This window comes from Silene latifolia, chromosome 2, assembly GCF_048544455.1.
Source record: "Silene latifolia isolate original U9 population chromosome 2, ASM4854445v1, whole genome shotgun sequence".
Lineage (NCBI taxonomy): Eukaryota > Viridiplantae > Streptophyta > Magnoliopsida > Caryophyllales > Caryophyllaceae > Silene > Silene latifolia.
Window position 1 is genome coordinate 115,557,492 of NC_133527.1, and position 22,083 is coordinate 115,579,574.

General features: G+C 36.8%; 1 protein-coding gene across 1 annotated transcript; it reads right to left on the bottom strand.

The window, feature by feature from the left end:
• Window positions 1-9,963: 9,963 nt before the first annotated feature.
• On the bottom strand, window positions 9,964-18,737 carry LOC141630072 (uncharacterized). The gene is made up of 7 exons (XM_074442952.1): window positions 18,620-18,737; window positions 18,450-18,529; window positions 12,806-12,934; window positions 12,304-12,427; window positions 11,918-12,205; window positions 11,721-11,819; window positions 9,964-11,358 (listed from the first exon to the last, which is right to left on the bottom strand). The coding sequence occupies exons 3-5, from the start codon at window positions 12,922-12,924 to the stop codon at window positions 12,065-12,067; spliced, it is 384 nt and encodes a 127-aa protein (XP_074299053.1). The 5' UTR covers window positions 12,925-12,934; window positions 18,450-18,529; window positions 18,620-18,737; the 3' UTR covers window positions 9,964-11,358; window positions 11,721-11,819; window positions 11,918-12,064.
• Between the last annotated feature and the right edge of the window lie 3,346 nt (window positions 18,738-22,083).

A 22,083-nucleotide genomic window follows, 5' to 3' on the forward strand; every position in this document is an offset into this window, starting at 1 on the left:
GAGGTACTACACCCGTTGTTGAAAGTATTAACAACGGGTAATTTAAATATAACCGTTGTTATTGTTGAACCTTTTTTTTTTTAAAATTATCAGTAATTCCATTACGGTCAAACTGTAACAATACATACTGTAACAGAGAAGCACCATATCTTTGCAACATTATTCAAAGCAATTTCAACACCAAAGATCCACATCTAATAATAAGATCAAGAAAATAAGACAACACCAGCATGCATACATACTGCATATCCAAGCTACAGGATTAACCATGCCATGCAAATTTGGGAATTTTTATTTAAAAATATAATGACCATTATTGATTTACCAATAAATTAAACCATCAAATTATTGGTCTGAAAATGACTCAAAATGTTGGTCGTCCATATCACTGTGTCCTGATGAACTATCTCAGGATCGGGGACGTTTCTTGGATGTCATAGTTTCTTCGTTAACCCAAATACCTTCACCATGGTCATCACGCATATAGATGCTTTCAGTGTCCTCATGATCAGTGTCAACATCGTCGAAATAAGATACAGTGGTAGAGTGATCCATTCCCTCAAAAACGACATCCTGATCATCATCACCATTATCGGATGGACTACTCCTTCTACTCCTTATAGACAATCTGACAAATGACCACTTCTTATCCATAGGATCGGTGACATAGAACACTTGTTTAGCTTGGGATGCCATTATGAAAGGATCATCCTTATTATTGCCAACCTTACCCAGATTGACCAACGTAAATCCCATCTTATCCTTTCGGACACTATGGATGTTGTTATCAACCCAGTTACATCGAAACAAAGGCATTGTGCAATCAATGTAATCTAGTACCAATATTTCTTGAATAACACCATAATAAAGGCATTTTCCCCAAATAGGCTTTTTATCTTTTGAAGTAGCAAAGTGCATTGCCTCAAATTCAGAACTCACACCACTATTTTGCATTGTGCTCAACTCATCTTGCTCGCGGGTGTAAAAAGTATATCCATTAATGGCAAAACTGTTGTAAAAGGTGACCCTGGCATTTGGACCTAAACCAAGACGTAGTAACCTAGGAGAGATGTCATCACCAGTTTGATCAAGACACTCGTAAGACAATATTCCTAAACCACTCTTGAAACGTCTTCGTATGCTCGTTCGCAATCCACTTCTCGGTCTTGTTTTGGTGATCGTATTTGAGCTCATATTTGTGTTGTTGAATATAAGGTTGCACCTCATCTTCGTTGTTTAGCACATACATGTGTGCTAAATGCAACATTTCACGTGTCACAATTTTTTCAACCTGGCCCCTAATACCTTTTCCGGTCATCCAGTCACTATGACGATTCTTAGGAACGCCAATCAACTCCTCGGGAGAGAGATGAGGGTAACAATATGAAAGAGCTTCGTCTAAAATAGCGCGTTCAACAATACAACCTTCCGGACGATACCGATTAGATGTATAGTCCTTGTAGACTTTCATCAATCTTTCGAAAGGATACTGGTATCTCAAGTACACGGGCCCAAGGTACAAAATCTCCCTAACCAAGTGAATGGTCAGATGAATCATGATAGTGAAGAAAGAGAGTGGAAAATACATTTCCAACTGACAAAGAGAGGTTACAACGAGGTCCTGCAATGAATCCGCGTCATCGGGATCGATGACTTTCTCGCATATGGACTGGAAGAAGAGACAAAATCTAGTTATAGCATATCTTACCTTTTCAGGTAAAATGGAACGAATAGCCACAGGTAGTAATTGTTGCATCAAAGTGTGACAATCATGTGACTTTAACCCGGTGAGTTTTAGGTCTTGCATCAACACTAGGCTTTTGATGTTCGACAAATAACCATGTGGCACTTTAATTCCATTCAAGCATGCACAAAACTCTTTTCTCTCATTCCGTGAAAGGGTAAAAGCTGTTGGCGGTAAAAATGTACGATTACCTCTCTTCTGTGGTGCCAACTCTAGCCTAATACCCATCATTTTCATATCTTCCCTAGCTGCGGCGTTATCCTTTGTTTTACCAGGAACATTCAGAAGGGTATTGATAATATTATCACAGACATTTTTCTCAATGTGCATGAAATCGAGGCAATGCCGACCTCCAGTCGAGCCAATATGGAAGTTTATCAAAAAATATGGATCTTTTCTTATACCCACGAGTAGACAATTTAGAGCCGCTCTTCTTCCCATAATCTATCTCAATATGCTTTACTTTCTGATAAACTTCATGCCCACTCAAAATTCTAGGAGGTTGACGAAGTTCTTGTCTTCCATTGAATGCTTTCTGCATCTTGCGATAACAATGCTAATGATACAAGAACCTCCTATTTCCCATATACACATACTTACGAGAAGACTTCAAGTATTCAGACTCGATATCCTCCCCACACAATGGACAAGCCTCTTTCCCATGAACTGTGTGCCCAAAAAGGTCGCCATAAGCCGGATAGTCAGTTATTGTACACAATAACATCGCTCTTAAATTGAAAGTTTCGTTCTTATATGCATCAAATACTTCTATCCCACTATCCCACAACAATCGCAAATCATCTAGAAGAGGTTCCAAATAAACATCTATATCATTTCCAGGTTGTTTAGGGTCGGAAATTAACAACGACAACATCAAATACTTTCTTTTCATGCACACATATGGAGGTAAGTTATAAATAGCCAACACTACTGGCCAAGTACTATGTTGGCTACTCATGTTTCCGTGTGGGTTCATTCCATCAGTGGACAGCGCTAGACGTAAGTTTCTAGGTTCATTGCCGAACTCGGAATACTTAGCGTCGAACGATTTCCATTGCTTACCATCTGCCGGGTGTCTTAGCTTTCCATCATTGATTCTTCCTATTTCATGCCAAGTTAACATTTTTGCATCATCGGGATTCGCATAAATCCTTATGACTCTTGGTATCAATGGAAAATACCACAACACCTTAGCCGGGATCCCTTCCTTATCCTTATAACGCCACTCCAAACATTTAGGGCAATTGGTTAAGTTTTGATATAATTTCCGATACAATATGCAATCATTTGGACATGCATGTATTTTCTCATATTTCATACCCACTCCTCTTATTAGTTTTTTCGCCTCATATGTCTTAACAGGTAGAACATTACCATCAGGAAGCAACTCCTTTATCAAGGCTAAAAAACTAGTGAAACACGTGTCACTCACCCCATTTGCCCCCTTGATATTATACAACTTCACCACAGCCGACATTTTTGTGAACTTACAACCAGGATACAGAGGTGCTTCAGACTCACACAACTTCTCATACATGTTGTTAAGGTCATCCCAATTACTAGTGTCATCACCTACATCGTCAAAAGCAATCGACTCATCATCATTCTCTTTATTATGTATAGACCCAACATTCAACTTCTCTACTTCCAACTCTTCCAACTCAAAAAACTCGGCAAACTCAGGATCATCAGTTAGCCTTTCGTGTACCTCAACATCATCTTCTTCAGAGTTATTCTCTTCCTCTAATGATTCCCCATGAAAAATCCAAAGTGTATAGGATCGACTAAATCTCCACTTTTCTAGGTGTATTTTAACGTCCGGAAAAGCCATATAGCTAATATTACCACATCTTTCACAAGGACATGCAATACTAGAAGAACCTTTCAAATTGTTCGAAACGAATTCATAAAATTCAGCTAAACCATCCTTGTAGGTGCGGTCACTTATATTTGCATCAATCATCCAAGTTCGAGTCATTATTCTACATTCGTAATAATAGGCAACTAATTCATAAAATACAATAATAGGCAAACAAATAAACGAAATTCAGGAAAGCAATTAAGCTAAATTATCAATAAATTAGATAATAACCCAAAAAATCCTATATCTATAAGCGTTATTGCTAACAAACATATATATACCTGATTGATAAACACGATGAGGGAGAGAAGACGTGACAACAGTGTCGGAGATGAAGACAGAGAGACGATCAGGGAGGAATGTAGGATGATATAGTAGCAGTATTAGCTTGTGTTTGTGTTTGTAGCGTATAGCAGAATAAAGCAATATGTTGTTCTTAAGATTTTCATAATATTAATAACAACGGTCATTGAGTCTACAACCGTTGTTAAAAAGTATTGAAAACGGGTTCTAATATAACCGTTGTGATTACTTTTCACTAATTTGGCGCCAAACCATTAACAACGGTTAAAATTTAACCGTTGTTATTAGTTTTTTCATTAACAACGGTTGTTTAAGTATAACCCGTTGTTAAAACCAATAACAACGGTTAACAACAGATAACCGTTGTAATTAAGTTTGGTAAAATTCGCGGAATCAATTCTACAACGTGTTTTGATGATTTTCGTGAATAAGCGTTGTTAAAGGGCCGTTGTGGTTGCCTGTATTTGTAGTAGTGCATGGAACTCTTTTTGTCGCATCCTACTCTTAAGATAAATGTTACGTCCTCGTAACTCACTAATGCTAGATCCTTAGCTATATCTTCTCATTATCCTTATCACCACCGCATGTGAAAGATAACCGTCTATAACCTGAACTCCTACAACCATTCCTATATCTAGGGCTCTCTTTCTCTAACAGTTCTCATATCTCAAATTATTCTACACTCCATCTAACCAATACCATAAAATCCTCAGCAAAACCACCACACCAACTCTTCAACATTACCGCAAAATGACATACTCCTATATGCATGCGCTTATCTCCATAATCAGAACTCACGATCCCCCATTGTTACACACACTCTCACTAGATCCTCAAGTTCTCTCTTTTATTACCGCAAAACTCATCCATAACTTAACATGACACTAATTCCCAACACCCTATGCTCATTGTCCCAACAAATATTACGAACCACTTGCCGCTTCAAGTTCAGCACACACGTTCCACAAATCTCTTGCCACAACTATGTCAACCTATACCTCATCTAAAACAAGATCAAAAATACTCTAACAACCTCTCAAAATTGTGTCCCATTAACAGAATATCACTATACTATGACAACAACGACCACATGTGCAACTCTCTTCCATATTATACTCTACCCTCACTCCCAGACCGGAACTGTTAAAAAACATAAATAAACAAAACAACCATCTATATGTCCAAACCGAAACTCACAGGAAACAGCATTAAACAAAACAATAATCTATATAACTGGTATACACTTTCAAAAAACTCGTCTCATAAGTATCCCATCTACTCCACCACAACCGATGACGGCATCGCAACACCGCCACCAACAGCCGCACCGCAGCGCGAAAATACCTGCATCACAACACGAAGTACCATGCCTGGATCACCACCCAAGGCACAACAACCACATCGATAGTCATCGCAACTTATACAATCCTATAACCACTGACTCTGTATAACTTCATGGACAAATCATATGGAATAAACAGATAATAACCTTACGAATGTCATTCATACTATTACTCATTAGGTCGAAACATCACACTATAACTTACATATATCATGAATACACTTACAAGTATAACTAGACATGCCAGATCAATCAAATTATATCTTTTGAATATCATCCCATTAGGTTACCGTACCCAATATATCTTACCGAACATTCAGATAACAGCTTTATAACTATCGCATTATACCACCACGCGTTAGTTCAGAACCTCACATAAACACTTACACAAATCATAGACCCATAATAGAATCTAACTAACCAATCCTGGTCACGTAATTTACCACCTGATAAAGGTTATCTCTCACCCGAGTTTAACTCGTATACCCCTCATATCACATTCTCCCATTTGCATAGCTATCACCTTCTGAAAAATGTAACAATACTATTAATACCCATCTACTAGCACCCGCTTCCTATAACCACATCGTATTTTCCCTCACAACCATACATACCGATCCGGCCTCTACAAAATCAACCTCTTTAGAATGGCTATCTTTCCTATTTATCATCACCCTTAACCATTAGTGACAACACCACGACACCACCACTGTTCATATAACAAATCTCTTACACTCACCTCTAATTATCACATTTCATCCCTATTTCAGTTAACATCCCAAATAACGAACATCAAACCCCTCAAAAAAATTACCTGAACATTCATTCCAATTCTATCCTTAATTGTATCGTCACCCAACTCTCCACCAAAATCTTATATCATGCAAATACTCTACCAACTTCTTACTCCCTTAATTATTCGAAACTCGTGGCTAACATGTTGTCCTGAAACACCTATATAACCTATAACTCACACTTCTCTCATGATGATATCGTACATTTCTATGATTCTTTACTTTCATATTCCTTAACTCTGGTCGACGTTCTCTCAGCTTACTTTCATCCTTCTTTTACCTTTACACTCAGCAATACCAATTAATAGTTCATCTCCTTACTCCTTGTACCTAACTGGTTAGTAATCCGGTTACCTTTTCGTTGCTCCAAAACTCAAATTCTATTAATTCATATCGGTACCGTCTCACTCTTTCTTACCATGGTTCCTCTCTCATCATGCTACTTACTCACACTTGCAACTAATAAATCCACAAAATCAACGTTTACTGTTCAATCAATTGCATCTCCCTTCTACATCTCTAGAAATCAAAATTCATTTCATACCGTTAATTGCCCAAGGAAATTACACAATAGGCTCACCTCTTGATAATCCAAACTCCCAAACTAAATCTCTATGTACAAATCCACATCACGGCATAACTCAATCAAATCTCTCTATCTACAGGTTCCAAAATCGTCGCTCTAATACCACTTTGTAACACCCCCAAACACCAAGGTGCCTTACACAAACCACCTAATGCATGAAAGTGCTACCATCTCGGTTACCCGAGGCAATGTATATCAAATTGACCATAAAAGAACGTACTTTAATAGATAAGTTTAAAGCGATACGTAACAAAATCCAAAACTGTCAAAAGAGATACAACTGTTCTAAATCCAAAACAAACTAAAGTAATCAAACTGTTTGACAACACAACGGAAGACTTCTAAACAACTCGTGATGACTCAAGCCCAGTTATCCCTCGCGCATCCATATTAATCCTGCTCAATAGCTGCTCACCATCCCCGAATGGATCACCACAGTTTTTAAAACAATTAATGGGGTCAGTAAGTGATTACACAATATAAGATAAACTAGATAACAATATACAGATCACCCAACTCTGTCACATCTCCGCACACCTACACACTAAAGTGTGTAGTCCTGCCAGAATATTCATCACAACAGATATTCCACACCGCCAGTGGGGGACCACAGCCGTTCCCACCAAATCCGCGCTCATCAACTCCGAGCGAAAACACAAGTTCCTTAATGTGGAAATCCCCCTTGTGACGGGAACCATAAGGGGCGAATCAAGGGCATGAAGCCACTCCCGCAAGTGACTCCAGTCAGCCGAGGACGCACCTCGCGAAGCACAAACAAACACAACTAACCAACTATACGACAACAATTTCCAATTATCAATACCAATAAGATATAGATCAACAACATTAAACAATCAACCATAATCAACCATTAAAAATAATGTAATCAATAACCAAGTAGGGAAACCTTACCTGGAAAAGCAATCACCAAGATCGTCACAATCAGCTAATCAAAATCGTTCTTCTACGAAATCATCTCCTATCAATCATACAATCATAAAATAACCATATAATATCAAAATACTCCCAAAAGCCCCCAAATTACCCAATTAAGGTTTCTACCAAAATCAATGAAACGACATAAAAACTGTACAAGGATCTTACCCACAATACGACAGTCTGAACGGTATAAAGAACTCTAAAATCCGACGACTCTAGCCCTTGGATTTGATGGCAATGAGAGAAAGAGAATCAACATTGCTTTTTTTTCTTTGTAAAAAGTTTATATTTTAGGTAAAAGGTGAAAAGAACTGATGTATGAAGTTTATATAACATTTCACGCATTGCTATCAAAACCCGACAAAACCAATATAAAACCCGACTTACTCGATCGAGTGACACCTACTCGATTGAGTACCCATTAGACAGTACACTGGCTTGTAAGTAAAACTCACTTGCTCGACAGAGTAAACCTTACTCGATAGATTACTGATACATGCAATTTATATAGACTTTTTAGCCTCTTATTGCACGCATTTCTATGCCTTTTTGTATCGCTTTGTATTGCAAAATGCCCCGAATTGGCTACTTTGGTTTGTTTTGTCTTAATTGCATAAATGGACCCGAAAGTAGCGGAATCAACCCATATTCGTCCCATCTAGCATGCATTGTAAGGAGACGGAGATTTTGGAGCAAGAGTCGTACCTAGGAATGCGTGAAGGGTGGTCAAAAGAAGCTGTCATTACGAGTTGAAGGCTGATCTCAGTGGAAATCACTCGATCGAGATGTTCGGGGAGTCGATCGAGTGTTTTGGAAGACTTTGGAGTTCGATCGAGTGGTTATTATGCTCGATCGAAATGTGCTTTTATGGAGTTACTCGATCGAGAGCCTAAAGTGCTCGATCGAGTAGATTTGCTGGAGAAGACCTCGATCGAGTAGTCTGAAAGTACTCGATCGAGTAGAATGCTGTGTTACACGGGTTTTAGTAATCTGTGATAGGTTTATGTTAATTTTCGCTCCCCTATATAAGGGAGTCGTAATTAGGTCATAAAACACTTCTTACTTTCTACTTAATCTCTCTTCATATCTTTAAACACTCTTTACTGCTTAATCTCTTAACTTTGCTCTTACTTTGGTGGATTGTTCTTTACGCCAGATTCTATTAGATTGTAATCATTCCTTTCTCCTTAATCTCAATACTCTATTTACTTTAATTTCTTGTTCTCTTATTATTACTCTTGCCTTTGTCTAATTTATGCTTGATTGTTATTCCTTAATCATGTTTTCCATTAGCATGCTTTTGTTATTATTGTTGATTACATTAAAAACATGAGTAGCTAACTTCCCTACGTTAGGATTAGGGGATCCAGGGTAGAATTGTGATGATTTAGTAAATAGTCTAGACGATTTACATGTGAGAGTCTGTCCCTATAGCAATATAATTGTAACACATATTTAGTTGAGTGCACGCTTCTAAATAACATTAATTTGGTTAACTTTGTTCCTGGATCGGAAGATTGGAAAAAACAGACCTGCTATGAACAGTAGATTACCGTAATGAGGACGGAAGTTAAGTTAGTGGAATTCTAGGGTGGATAGCGGACCGGAAGGACGTTTCCCTTGCCCTTCTCACAGTAGATTGTCTAGGCTATTTGCAACTGAGTCGATAACTGCCATGGTGAACCGAAATCCTGACATACTCTCTTTTATCTGATCACATTTATCTTAATTTCTCACTTTATTGCTGTTGCCTTTAATCTTTAGTAGTTTTAGAAACCAAGTTTAAAAACCCCCATTTGTGACTTAGATAGACGGACTTTCAGATATATACCTTGCCTCCCTGTGGAGATCAACCTTACTTATCACTGGCTTCTGTTAGTTATATTTAGGTATTATTTTTGGTAAATAACCACCGTATCAATTACACAACAATACAGAAAACCGTAGTATTACAAAGATCTTACCCACAAGATGACGATCATAAAGGTATGATGATCTCCGAAATCCGAGAACCCTAGCCCTTGATTTGATAGCAAACACTACAAGAAAAAGGCATCTTTGTGACGGACTAGTCCGTTGCAAAAAGGCCTTAATCCGTCGCTTAAATACATTTTGCAATGGACAGTAGTCGCAAAGAGGTACATCGCTTAACTGTCGTTGCAAATGACAAATTCTGCAACGGAAGTTCGTCGCATAGTTTTTTGCAACGGAACTGTAAATTTTGCAACGAAATAGCAGTTGCTTAAATGTGGTCGACCTGTCATTTCCGTTGCAAAAACAAATACAGGATTAGATAGCTACTTCGTTTTAGCATCCCTTTTCCTCCTATATTTTATCAAACAGTAAACTTAAAGGAGCCAACAATATAAGAACAACTTGTAAATGTTTGTCGAATTAGTCATTTAGTAAATTAAAAAGTGTATATACATAGAAAACATCCTTAAATTCATACATAATATAACATATATATGTTCTTAGACGAACATTTCCGATGTCACTAATTAGTTGGGATTGATGTAAAGTCGCCATTTCCACTATCATCATCATTGAAGTTCTCTTGAGTATGGAACTGGTCGATATTACAATTTGGGTCAAAGGTAGACCCAAATTTTGCTTGTAAAAACGCCTCCATTCTTTGTACTCTGTCTTGGAGCTCTTTGTTACGACGCTCAGCTTCGGCATTCTTGCTCAGAAGCCGAGGAATTATTCCGGGCGAATAATTCAGGGCGGCATGGTTGGGCTCCCTACTTCCTGTGGCCGGGCGATCAAAGTAATGCACGAGTGCAGAACCAACACCAAAAACTAACCCCTTCTTATTAAAGCCGCATTTTTCAAGATATACTTTATCTTTATTGATATTAGTTACCCCTTGAGATTCAAGGGCACTAATTTCAGCCTCAACTGATTCCTGAAACATAAGCAGAATTATTACACTAGAAAAGTATATAAACTCGTAACTTATGTTGTGCCAATAATATATCACATTACTTGGGGATAGACGAGTAAAATTAGAAAACCAAAACCTCCTCCAAATTTAACATAAAAATTTTCAAATAGTATTGTATGGAGACCTAGCAAATCTTGTTGTTTGTTTCTTAAAAGCATGCACCAGCAACTAATTAGACTTGAGAACACAACAACATTATTATATGGTAATCACTACCATTAGTTCAATTGACATTAAATATCGTTCAATACTCGACCTGTAATGATGTTACTTTTTTTTTTTGCCAAAACGACTAATCCTAGGCCATTATATATATAAAATCGATACAAGTAATAGTGAAATACCACTGAAATCACCCACCACGGCCACCAGTAGCTCATAAAATGCAATTCGGGTCAGAACTGAAACCGCTATTCAGAACCATGATTTCATCCCCATATCAACCAAGAAGAGTGAGAGTTGTAAAATAACTGATGTTTAGAAAGTAAACTTGTTACATAATCATAACATGCTAAATCACTTGATGAGATGTACCAACCATTAGATGTTTACCTGTGCCCTTCATTCACCAAACACCCTTTCATTTCTTAAGAAATACCCTCTTCCTCCTATCTTTATAAATCACCTTCATCCTTTTGATCTGTCGGCTCACTACACAAACGACAAAATTTCAAGCATGCAATGGATTTGCATGTTATTCAGCCTTTCACTTGTCGTAGAAATAGCAAAAGCTCAAGCACTAGCTATATCCCCAGTCAGTGTATCACCGGCACAACCCTTACCCCCTTCAAAACCTCCTCCAAGTTTAACGTAAAACTTTTCAAATAGTATTATATGGAGACCTGACAAAATTAGCATAATTTCACCAATGGTAACAAAGATTTGTATAGAAACGTGTAAGCATTCCAACGTGGGAGAATGTGAATGGTAGATCACACGTATAAGTTATATCCACTTAAACCAAACCAAAGGGTATTTGTATTTGTATTTCTATTTCTTCTCTCAATTGAACTTTTAGGGCTTATTTGCTACATTGCCCGCTTCCAAATTAATTAATCATCAACATGAAACAAAAGAAATTTAGGGGGCGGAAGACTAGAATCGTAAATGGGATATCTCTTTGGCTGAAATCAAAGACAACCAGGGGCTGAAATCAAAGACAACCAGCAGGGAGAAGTCTCACAATAATAAAATCATAACTTACAGCGAAATCTTCAGCTTTCTTTGAAACATATCCTCCTTTCTTCTTCTTTTTTGTCGCTTTCAATATCTCAATTGCAGGTGGGTAATCTCCACCATTAGCCTACACATGTTAACAGAAAACACAAACATAAAAACAATGAAAAAAATCACAATTGTTACATAGTTTATTGAACTTATTAAGATAAATTTGCTACTTACTAATTTCTCCATCACTTGGAGAGAATTCATTCACCCCATGGTATGAGTTCCCAAAGCTTTTCCACCTTCCTCTGCATTTGATTTGCGATTGGCCTGTGCTTGTGCTGTTTTTTTTTTTCCTTTATCGGATTATCTATCACGCAACAATTAGGCATGGAGTGCATCACCCATCCATTTTGGCTGCTTTTTGGCAGCCCGACTAACCATGTTCCTTAGCCTTGTTTTGAAGCAACTGGTAAAACCCCGTCTAACTTGATCTTCTTCATCTTTAGGATAATCCACTTGGCTCTGTTTATTCAAAAATATAAAACAGTTATACTTTAATTTACATAATTATTTAACATTTGTTTGCCCAAAATCTAATTCAAATAAAAGTAGATGTTTACCTTAAACCAATTCCAATATTGTTCTCGTCGGGCAGGTTTACTGTCAGTCCAATTTGGCCCATGCTCATGATAATTACCTTTCACTGTTTTTGTCACTAACTTCGAAACCTCCGGATGTTCAAAACTGTTTGTTGTTACAAATAAATTATGTATGTATTAAAGAAGCAAAAACGAAATTTAATTGTTCCTGGTCTTACAATTATAATGTACTCTAACTTTATGAACTTTGCTTAGAGGTGGCTAGAGCCCAGTTTAAGGCAGGCGGGGTCGTCTCAAGGGGGTCCTGCTCAGTCTGCAACATTGAATCAGGCCTCGAGGGTGGCAGGGCCAGGCCAGTTCCAGGCTAGTTCCAGGGATGGTCGATCTCACTTACTATACTACTAGTAGCTCAAAAAATGACTAAGAACATTTAGATGACAAATTCAAATGCATATCCCAAAAGGCAGTCGGTTCATTTGTATATGAAAACAATTTTAGATGGAACTTAGCCCATTTCACTCACCACTTGTACTCGATGGATATCCTTAACGTTTTCGTTAGTGATTCTGAGACCTCGTCATCTTCATCACCTGATCTTTGTTGGTTGGAGCTACTACCTTTTCTTCGTCTTGACTCTGCCATTATTTACCAACTAAAAACCATACAAATGTTTAACAAAATCATTAAATATCAATGAGTGTCAGACTTCAGACATAAATAATGCAGAATATTCTCAATTAGTGTCAGACTTCAGACATAAATAAGAAAACAAGAAAATGAGTAAAGAGTTCAACAAGTCTAACATCACAACTTATGCAAAGCTCAAAAGGAAACAAAGGTTGTACAAGAGGAAACCGTAGAAAATCATAAAATTCTTTGAACAATACTAAACAACATCATCATCATTGTCACTATCATTATTAATATCAGCATTGTCATCACTATCACTATCCGGGAAAAGTTCTTCATCTGCTTCTTCCTCGGTCCCCTCCTTTTCTTTGTCCTCCTCCTCCTCTTCATCTTTGTCCTATTTGTCCTCCTCCTCCTCCTTCCCCTCCTCCTCCTCCTCCTCCTCCTCCTCCTCCTCCTCCTCCTCCTCCTTCTCTTCCTCCTCCTCATATGTATATCCTACTTGCTCCAATACTACTACATCATATTCTTCATCATCATCATCTTCTATTGTTGATAATGCTGGCAGCATAGTGAATACATCTTCTTGAAAGATCCGTTCATCCACTGGAGCGTCAATATGAGATCTAGCTTTAGTTTTAAATACAGCTGACCATTGATCCTTGTCTCTTTTTGTGTTTGGATAAGAAATATAACAAACTTGCTCCACTTGATATGCCAGCACTAATGGATCATATTTTGCATATTTTCGCTTAAGATTGACATCTACAAGCTTATATCGTTCGTGAATCGCCATACCTCTATCAGAATTGTCTAACCAATCACACTTAAACAATATAGTCACGTAACTTCCTTGATCACCGGTATAAGTCAGCTCAATAACTTCATCAAGGGTTCCGCAATAGCCAGCTCCTGCAGTTGACCTAACACATACCCCATTGTTTAACGTTGATTTGGATACAACTTTCCCATCTTTGAAAGCTCGGAAGTTATAACCATTGATAGACTAGCGTTTCCATGTTCTTACTTCTCTTGACGAGTCCATTGCTAAAGCTATTATTAGATCATCAGTCATGGTATCATCGTCATTCACCTAAAGATTTTAAAATTTTATGTTTATTAAATTATTAAGGCTATTGTAAAATAACCTTTTGTTGAAGCATTCACTTACTTCATTTCGTAGCCATTGCGCAAATTCTTTTTCAAATTATTCCGCATATCATCGACAGATAGATGAGGATTTTGTTTCCTTATAAATTCCTCAAACTTCATGATAACACAATGAATTTATCATTTTAATCACTATATAATTAGTAAGTTTAGTTATAACATGAAATTTAAAAGTTTGAAATCAATTATTTCACTTACATTTCATAAGGATTCAATTTCTCACAATTACATAAAATGTACATGTGAGCACATTGATATTCTTTGTCATCAAGATACTTGATCTCACACTTTCCTGAGGTTTTTCCCATATGATCTTGAAAAAGTTCTGGCAAATTTGAATCAGTTGAATCAGTCTGATGTTCGACACAAACATCGAGTTGTTTTGCTTTTGTGTCTATATGCTTCTCAAAGTAGAGAGAACAAAAATTTGAGATTTCTTCAAGTAAATAAGCATTGCATATAGAACCTTCGACCCTAGCTTTGTTACCAATTTTTCGTTTCAAATGATTTAGAAACCTACCAGTTAATAATTGTATATAAGAGTTTAAATTATTGTTGCATTTACCTAATAAATGAAAATGTAGGTGTTAATGATTACCTTTCAAATGGGTACATCCATCTATATTGTACAGGTCCACCGACTTTGACTTCATAAGGCAAGTGAACCGGTAGATGTTCCATGGAATTAAAAAAGATGGTGTAAATATCTTCTCTAATTTGCATAATATCTCAGCAATATTACTTTGTAGACGTGTCATGTTATCAATTTAAGAGTTGATGCACACACGTCTCGAAAAAATTGGCTAATCTCAGTTATCGCACACCATTCACTCTGGAAGCAAATGCTTTAGAGCAACAGGTAGTAGACGTTCCATAAATACATGACAATCATGACTTTTCATGCTATGTAGCCTTATGTCCTTTAGGTTCTACACACCTACTCAAATTAGAAGCATATCCATCCGGAAACTTCAGATTGCATATCCAGTTATAGAGTACCCGCTTCTGTTCCTTTTTAAGAACAAACATATCTCCTTTCCGATGGGACTTGCAAACTAATTTCAAGTCTTTTAGTGCATTCGGTTTAAAGCTTGTTTTATTTTTCACATCCATAATCGTGTGAATCAGTTGTTCAAAGAAATTCTTTTCAATATGCATCACATCTAAATTATGTCGAATTAACAAAGTCTTCCAATATGGAAGATCCCAAAATATACTTCTCTTCCACCAGCCTTCCCTTTTTCCTTTTCAACTTCAACAACTACTCATCAGTTGCATCAACAATAGAAGGTAAATATTGAACAAGTTCCCAAATTTGGTCACCCGTTAGTCTAGAAGAAGCGATGTCAGCCTCCACGGGTCTATCCTTTCGAAAATGTTTGTTATCTTTCCGAAAAACATGATTATGCAATAAGAATTGTCTATGACAATCAAACCAACTCCACTTTTTACTATGTGTAAGCCAAAACGACTTGGATTCATCAACCCTACAATATGGACATGCATGCTGACCCGCTGTAGTCCAACCAGATAACATGCCATATGCAGGAACATCGTTGATTGTCCACAAAAGTGCAGCTCTCATATCAAAATTTTGCTTCCTGGACACATCGTATGTAAACCGCCTATTTTCCCACAAATCTTTCAACTCTTGAATCAATGGTTCCAAATATACATCTAAGTTTTTCTTAGGATTCTTGGGACCGGGTATAATCAACGACAAAAAAAATGAATTGTTTCTTCATACACAACCAAGGAGGCAAGTTATATGGGGTCAACATTACCGGCCAACATGAGTACGGCCTTCCAAATTGGTTAAATGCTGAAAACCCATCAGTGCACAGCCCGAGTCGGACATTTCGAGGCACACTTGCAAAATCAGGATGTTGTTTATCAAAGTGCTTCCAAGCCTCTCCGTCACTTGGATGAGACATTATCCCATTGGCACGAGAGTTCTCGTAGTGCCATCTCATTTATCCCGCAATATGTTTAGTTGCATAAAGTCTTTGGAGCCTTGGTCCTATCGGGAAATAATGTAATGGGTTTTGGGGTACTCGCTTTCCATTTGAATTAGATTTAGATTTGTATCTATCTCGACCACACTTCTTGTATTGATCAAGTTGATGATCATCATTCCAAAAAAGCATACAGCCAATAGGACATGCATGAATCTTCTCATGGGGAAGCTGGAGAGCTTTAAGCACTTTTTTTGTCTCATAAAAACTTTGAGTCATACAATTATTACTAGGAATCATATCCCCAATATATGACGGGAAACCATCTACACACTTATGCGGCATATTGAACTCACATTTCAAAGTCAATAACTGCGTCGCTGATTGCAACAAAGACATCTTACTCCCTTCATACACAGATTCTTCTGCTTTTTTTAACATCTCAAAAAAAGCAGTCACTTTAGGGTTTAGAGATTCGTCGACTTCTTCAACATTAAGGGCTTCCTCCATTATTTGTTCAATATTATCATGTAAGGCATGATTCACCATCTCTTGATAAGGGTTATTAGGCTCTATAATTGGTTCTTCTTCTGGTGGATACTCTTCCCCATGACACACCCAATCATAGTAATTCTCGCAAAATACCTTTAACGAAAGATGTTTCTTCACCTCCAATTCACTTAATAGTACAAATTGGTGCATTTTTTACAAGGACAGCGAATTTTATTGTTGGTTATATATTCAGTTTGTCCCTTAGCGCAATTAATAAATTCCATTACACCATTTACATATTCAACCCTAAGTTTTTTATTAGCATCCACTCTCTCGTACATCCACTTACGCTCTACTCTCTTCATTTGAAATCTACAAATATTTATACAAAAGAAATTCATAAATTACACTCAAGATAAGGGACTGAACTTTGAAACAAACCCTAACCAAATATTTATACAAAAGAAATTCACAAATTACACTCAAGACAAGCAGCTATTTAAAGCGGAAGTAACAACATGGTAAGAAAGATGAATAACCTGAATAACAGTTTTAGAACCGATAAAATCTCTAATGGTGTACACTAGAATACATGGCTGTTGTATAGACTCAGAAAAGATTAATGCCGAATAAGAGTCACTTTATGTTGCAAGATAGAGGTGTCAGAAAAGTTACCTCATGGAAAATATATTTCATTAAAGACCTCTCAGTTGTGAAAATGTGAAGTACACTAAAATAAGTCGTAAGCTTAAGTTCCTAACAATCTAACTAGAATTACCCAAACAGTTTTTTTGCAAGATAAACACAAAAACTTGTTCTTTAAAGAAAAAGGTCTAAAATTGCATAAAAAAATAGCCGAATAAGAGTCACTTTAGTCTCATTCCATTCAATAAAGAATACTAGACCATTACCCGACAAATTCAAAACCATATAATAGCGAAACATTCACCAAAAAAACGTCAATCTTGGAAATTTTGAGTCTATACAGCAGCCATATATTCGAAATAATTAAAAAAGTTTCAGTTATAGGCCCTTAATCAATGCAGAATGGTGTAAAACTAGATGAATCAGACAAATCCATGTTGACCAATATTTTGTTCAATTCACAGGCCCTAACCAAAAATTTCAATTAATCTATAAACAATGGCTAATATAAGAGAGTGAAAGAACGTGTTTTCTGAGAATATGACTCAAAATATGAGGCCGCAAACAGTACTTTTATATCAACAACAAAAACTTGTGCATAGAGTTGGCCTGTATCAGACTGAGTTCCCCAATTGCTATATGACTAAGTTAACACATGCGATGATATAAAAGAAACCCAAAAAGACGACTACTGTGGATCATCTTCGAATTGGACATGGGCATCATTTATCGAATAAGCTTAAAGAGAACCGACTTTATATGTCTTTACAACTAACCATATGTTGTCCTAAGAATGACACAAACAACATTCTATGGCCTATAACTACAACAGCTGTCCTACAGTCCATATTTTGGTACACCATTTGATTGTGAATTGGGATCACTCCCCAACTGGGACGGGTGCAGGGCGTGACCCACCTAAATCCATCCGAGTGACATCCCTAATTGTGAGCACTATTCCTCACACTAAATGTCACCTAATACAAACTCTTTTACTAAGCTGAAATACTCATTACAGTCACGAGCACAAACATACTGATGTTCCTCAACACCAAACCAAATGTCATAAACTGATACTATAACTCTACCAAAAATTTCAATTAAAACATAAACAATGGCTAATTAAATCAAACCCTAACCAAATTCCAGTAAACAAGCATCCAAATTCATCAATCAAACATCCTAAATCAATCAATGATAATAAAGCTATAAAATCAAACCCTAATTAACAATAAATCAAAACAGCCGAATAAAAGAAGAGGGGATGAGATTCACCGTCGAGGGTGAGAAAGATGGCTGTAAGGATGGTGGTCATCGGCAATGTTCAAGTCCCCAGCATGCAGCAACGGTGATGACTGGAGAACAGAAAAAAGGATTGAAAAATAAAAGAAGAAAAGGAGAAACGAGGGGAAGATGGGAATGAGAAAAGAAGAGAAAGAGGATACCGGTGGTAGTGGTGACTCTGGTGAACAACGGCTGTGGTGGTGAAGCGGTGGTCAGGTTTTTTATAGTTTGTGAATTATAATTTAGGAGTGAATTATATTATTTGGGAGTGAATTATGTATTCATCAATTCTGTTTTGCCTTTGATGAAAGGGGGTGGGTATCTCGGGAATTCTATTTTTCTATGTTAAATTCATATGCGACGAATAGGCATCGCAAAATACGTTGCATAAATTCCCGCGCCCTTGAATTATTAGGCGGGGAAATAGATGTGACGCATATCTGTTGCAAATGTTCGCAATTCCGTCGCATAATTTAATATCCGTCGCAAATATAAAAATATCCGTCGCATGAGATGTTTAGCTACTACTTTTACCATCCGTTGCAATTATTCCGTTGCAAATAAGCCTTTTTCTTGTAGTGAAAGAGTTAAGATGAAGAACATTGTTGTTTTATTTTGTAAAAAGTTTAGAGAATAAAAGTAAAAGTAAAACTAAACTATCGAAATCAATTTATATAGCTCTTCACGCATTACTATCAAACCCCGCCGAAAAACTGTAAAACCCACCTTACTCAATCGTGTAACTTCCGCTACTCGGTCGAATTGCCCCTACTCGATCGTGTAACTATGAAGCAGAACACTTTCCAGGGCACAACCAAAACTTACTCGACAGAGTAAGTCCTACTCGATAGAGTACTCAACAACTCAAATATCTGAGGTATTACAGTAACACCCGCGAAATTTCCGTTTTAACATTTATAATTTAATCTGCTATTTTATTACTCTATTTATATTTTAAACCCATTTCTACAAAAATGTTTTGTATGACTTATTTTTTAAGGTAAATCGACTCAACTTAAGTGTTTGGGCCTAAGACGACCTATGGGCCTTACTCTTATTCTTTTCCCTCCACCCAAATCCATGTACTAAAACCCTAAAACCCTCTTTCTCCCTCAATTTTTCATCATTCCTTCAACCACCTAAACACATCTCAACCACCATTTTTCATACAATTCACCTCACAAACTTCAAAACTTCTTAACTCATTCATTTCTCATCCGAATCAATTGTTTGTTGAGCCAAAATCTTCTACTTTCTTTTCCCCATCTTTCTAGGTAAGAAAGGAACCGACTTTCCTCCATATGTAGGGCTGCCAACCCGTTTTCCATTCGGTACCCCTTATTAATTTTCGGTTCTTACTCTTAAATTGTGTTTTCTTATGTTTAGGAGAAGGATTAGTTGACTTGGAAGTTGATCCTTACAAGTTAGAGGGTTCTCTAAAATATTAGGAAGCTAATAAGATAACAGTGATAGGTTGCTCGACATTATGTCAATTTGTGTGTTTATATGTTGTAGTTTGTTCATATATATGTTAAATTTTCAATTTTTATTCGTTTCACATGTTTGTTGTTGAATGAGTTTGTATGTAAAACCATCTTATGGTTGTTTGAAGAAATTTCCAATCTTTTGGGTTACATGAGTGTTTACATGGATGAATTAGTGAGTAAACCATCTTGTTCATGCTTAATATTTGTGTTTAATCATCATGAAGTTGTTAGTTTGGATATATTTGATTTAAGAATAATTTGAGTATAATTCGCTGTTTAGAGTATGTAAACTTTTGATTTTAGAATAATTGGGTAAGTTGGTTGCTTGAATATGTAAACTATTGATTTCCCTCTCAAGTATACATGTGAAATTTCTTGTTAATTACATGTTCTTATTCAATTGGTGAAGTTTCTATGAGAAAAATGGTTCTTATTTACGAGGGGTGAAATTTCACCAGGTGGGTGAGAATTTCACCAGATGGAAAAACTTGATTTTTGGTAAAGATTAACGAATGGTGAAATTTCTTACACAATCGCATTTTCCTAAAATGGTCATATCTCTCTTATTTCTTGTCTATTTTGGACTTATGACCTACCGTTCAAACCGTAAGAGGATAAGCTATTACCTCCAATTGGTTTCACCTCATTTTAATTTATAGAACTTGAGTTATAATCGTTTGAAGTTGACCCTTATTGTAATCGAGTTCTAAACTTCTTGTTTTGAATTGGGGTTTTGGGTGTTTGTTGGTTATGCTAATTAACCTTGGTACTAATGGTTGTGTATGGTGTGTTGGTACTTTTTTATCATTGGATCACCTTTCCTATGTCCCATTCATATGTTAAATGTTGGTCTTGGTTTGTTTACGTTTTGCCTCGTGTTTCACATTAGTTAACTCATTTGCTATCGTTTGTTTATACTATGCTTAAGTAACATGTATATATGAAACATAATGTTTATTCATGCTATAAAAGAATGAATGGTATTGTATACTTCACATTCGGGTTCTTACTTGTTCATTGTCGATTCTTTACCAAGTTAAAGTATGAAATTCTTATTTTACGCATTTGATTGTGTTGAGTCGTATTGCCATGGACTTTATGTATAGCATTTAACTAGACACTTCACATTATCTTATTCGGACCTTTGGTTAGGCTATGTGTGCTATGTTTCCGATTTAGAAACCTTTCTTGGACCTTTGGTTACAGTATGTGTGCCATGGTTCCGAATTAGGTGTCGCTAGACCTTTGGCTACGGTATGTGTGCCATGTTTCGAGTTGTCTTATTATGCCGCCCTCCTTTCGGACCTTTGGTTACGCTTTGTGTGCCATGTTTCCGGATTGAGGATTACTCTTCCGCCTTCTTCAGACCTTTGGTTACGGACTGTGTTCCATGTTTCCAATTAGGGTTACTCGACCTTTGGTTACGGTCTGTGTGCCATGTTTCGAGTCTTGGATGAGAGACGTTTATCGCATGTCGAATCAGGAGACGTTTATCCCGAGAGTCTGACTAGATTTAGACTAGGACCGTATATATTATCATCCTACTAAGAGGAATGAGTCGGGTGTTATTATGTCTTGTTAGTGAATGTTTTGCATATGTCAGACACTCCTTGAATCTAAGAGTACTAAAGGTCTTGTATAATTTGGATGGTTGCATGTCATATGTTATTGAAATTCGTGCTTGTGATTAATTAACCGTGTCTATGTTCTTTCCTTTACTTCACTTTATTAGAATATACCTATGATATGCTTATTTATAATTCTATCTTGCTTTCTCTTATTATGATAACATGAATGATACCATGTTTATTATAATTCAAGTTATGTGCATCTTCTTTAATGTGTTTGCTTATTTGAGTTCTTTGTTATGTTCATTTTGATATAATGTGGTTGGGAGAACCTAGAGTTACTCCCCACTAACTGTGGCGTTCATGTTTACATGAATGACAAGTGATAGTGTTGCTTCTTGGGGGTGAAGACGTGTGAGCTAGCGAGCATTGTATTTAAAACGATTGACCTTCCTCGTTGTAGTTTAGAATTGTACATAGTTTTTATAAGTGAGTTTTAGTTAGGGATTAAGATCCTGCTCATCATGTTAAGTGGTATTTTGTATAAAAGCTTTATTAAAACCCAACTAT

What these genes read in the sequence shown, in the direction of transcription:
- LOC141630072 (XM_074442952.1), bottom strand. Translation starts at nt 12,924, where the DNA reads ATGGCAGAGTCAAGACGAAGAAAAGGTAGTAGCTCCAACCAACAAAGA. An exon ending in ATATCCATCGAGTACAAGTG is followed by an intron (nt 12,428 to 12,805) that starts GTGAGTGAAATG and finishes AACAACAAACAG; the next exon opens with TTTTGAACATCCGGAGGTTT. An exon ending in AATATTGGAATTGGTTTAAG is followed by an intron (nt 12,206 to 12,303) that starts GTAAACATCTAC and finishes TTGAATAAACAG; the next exon opens with AGCCAAGTGGATTATCCTAA.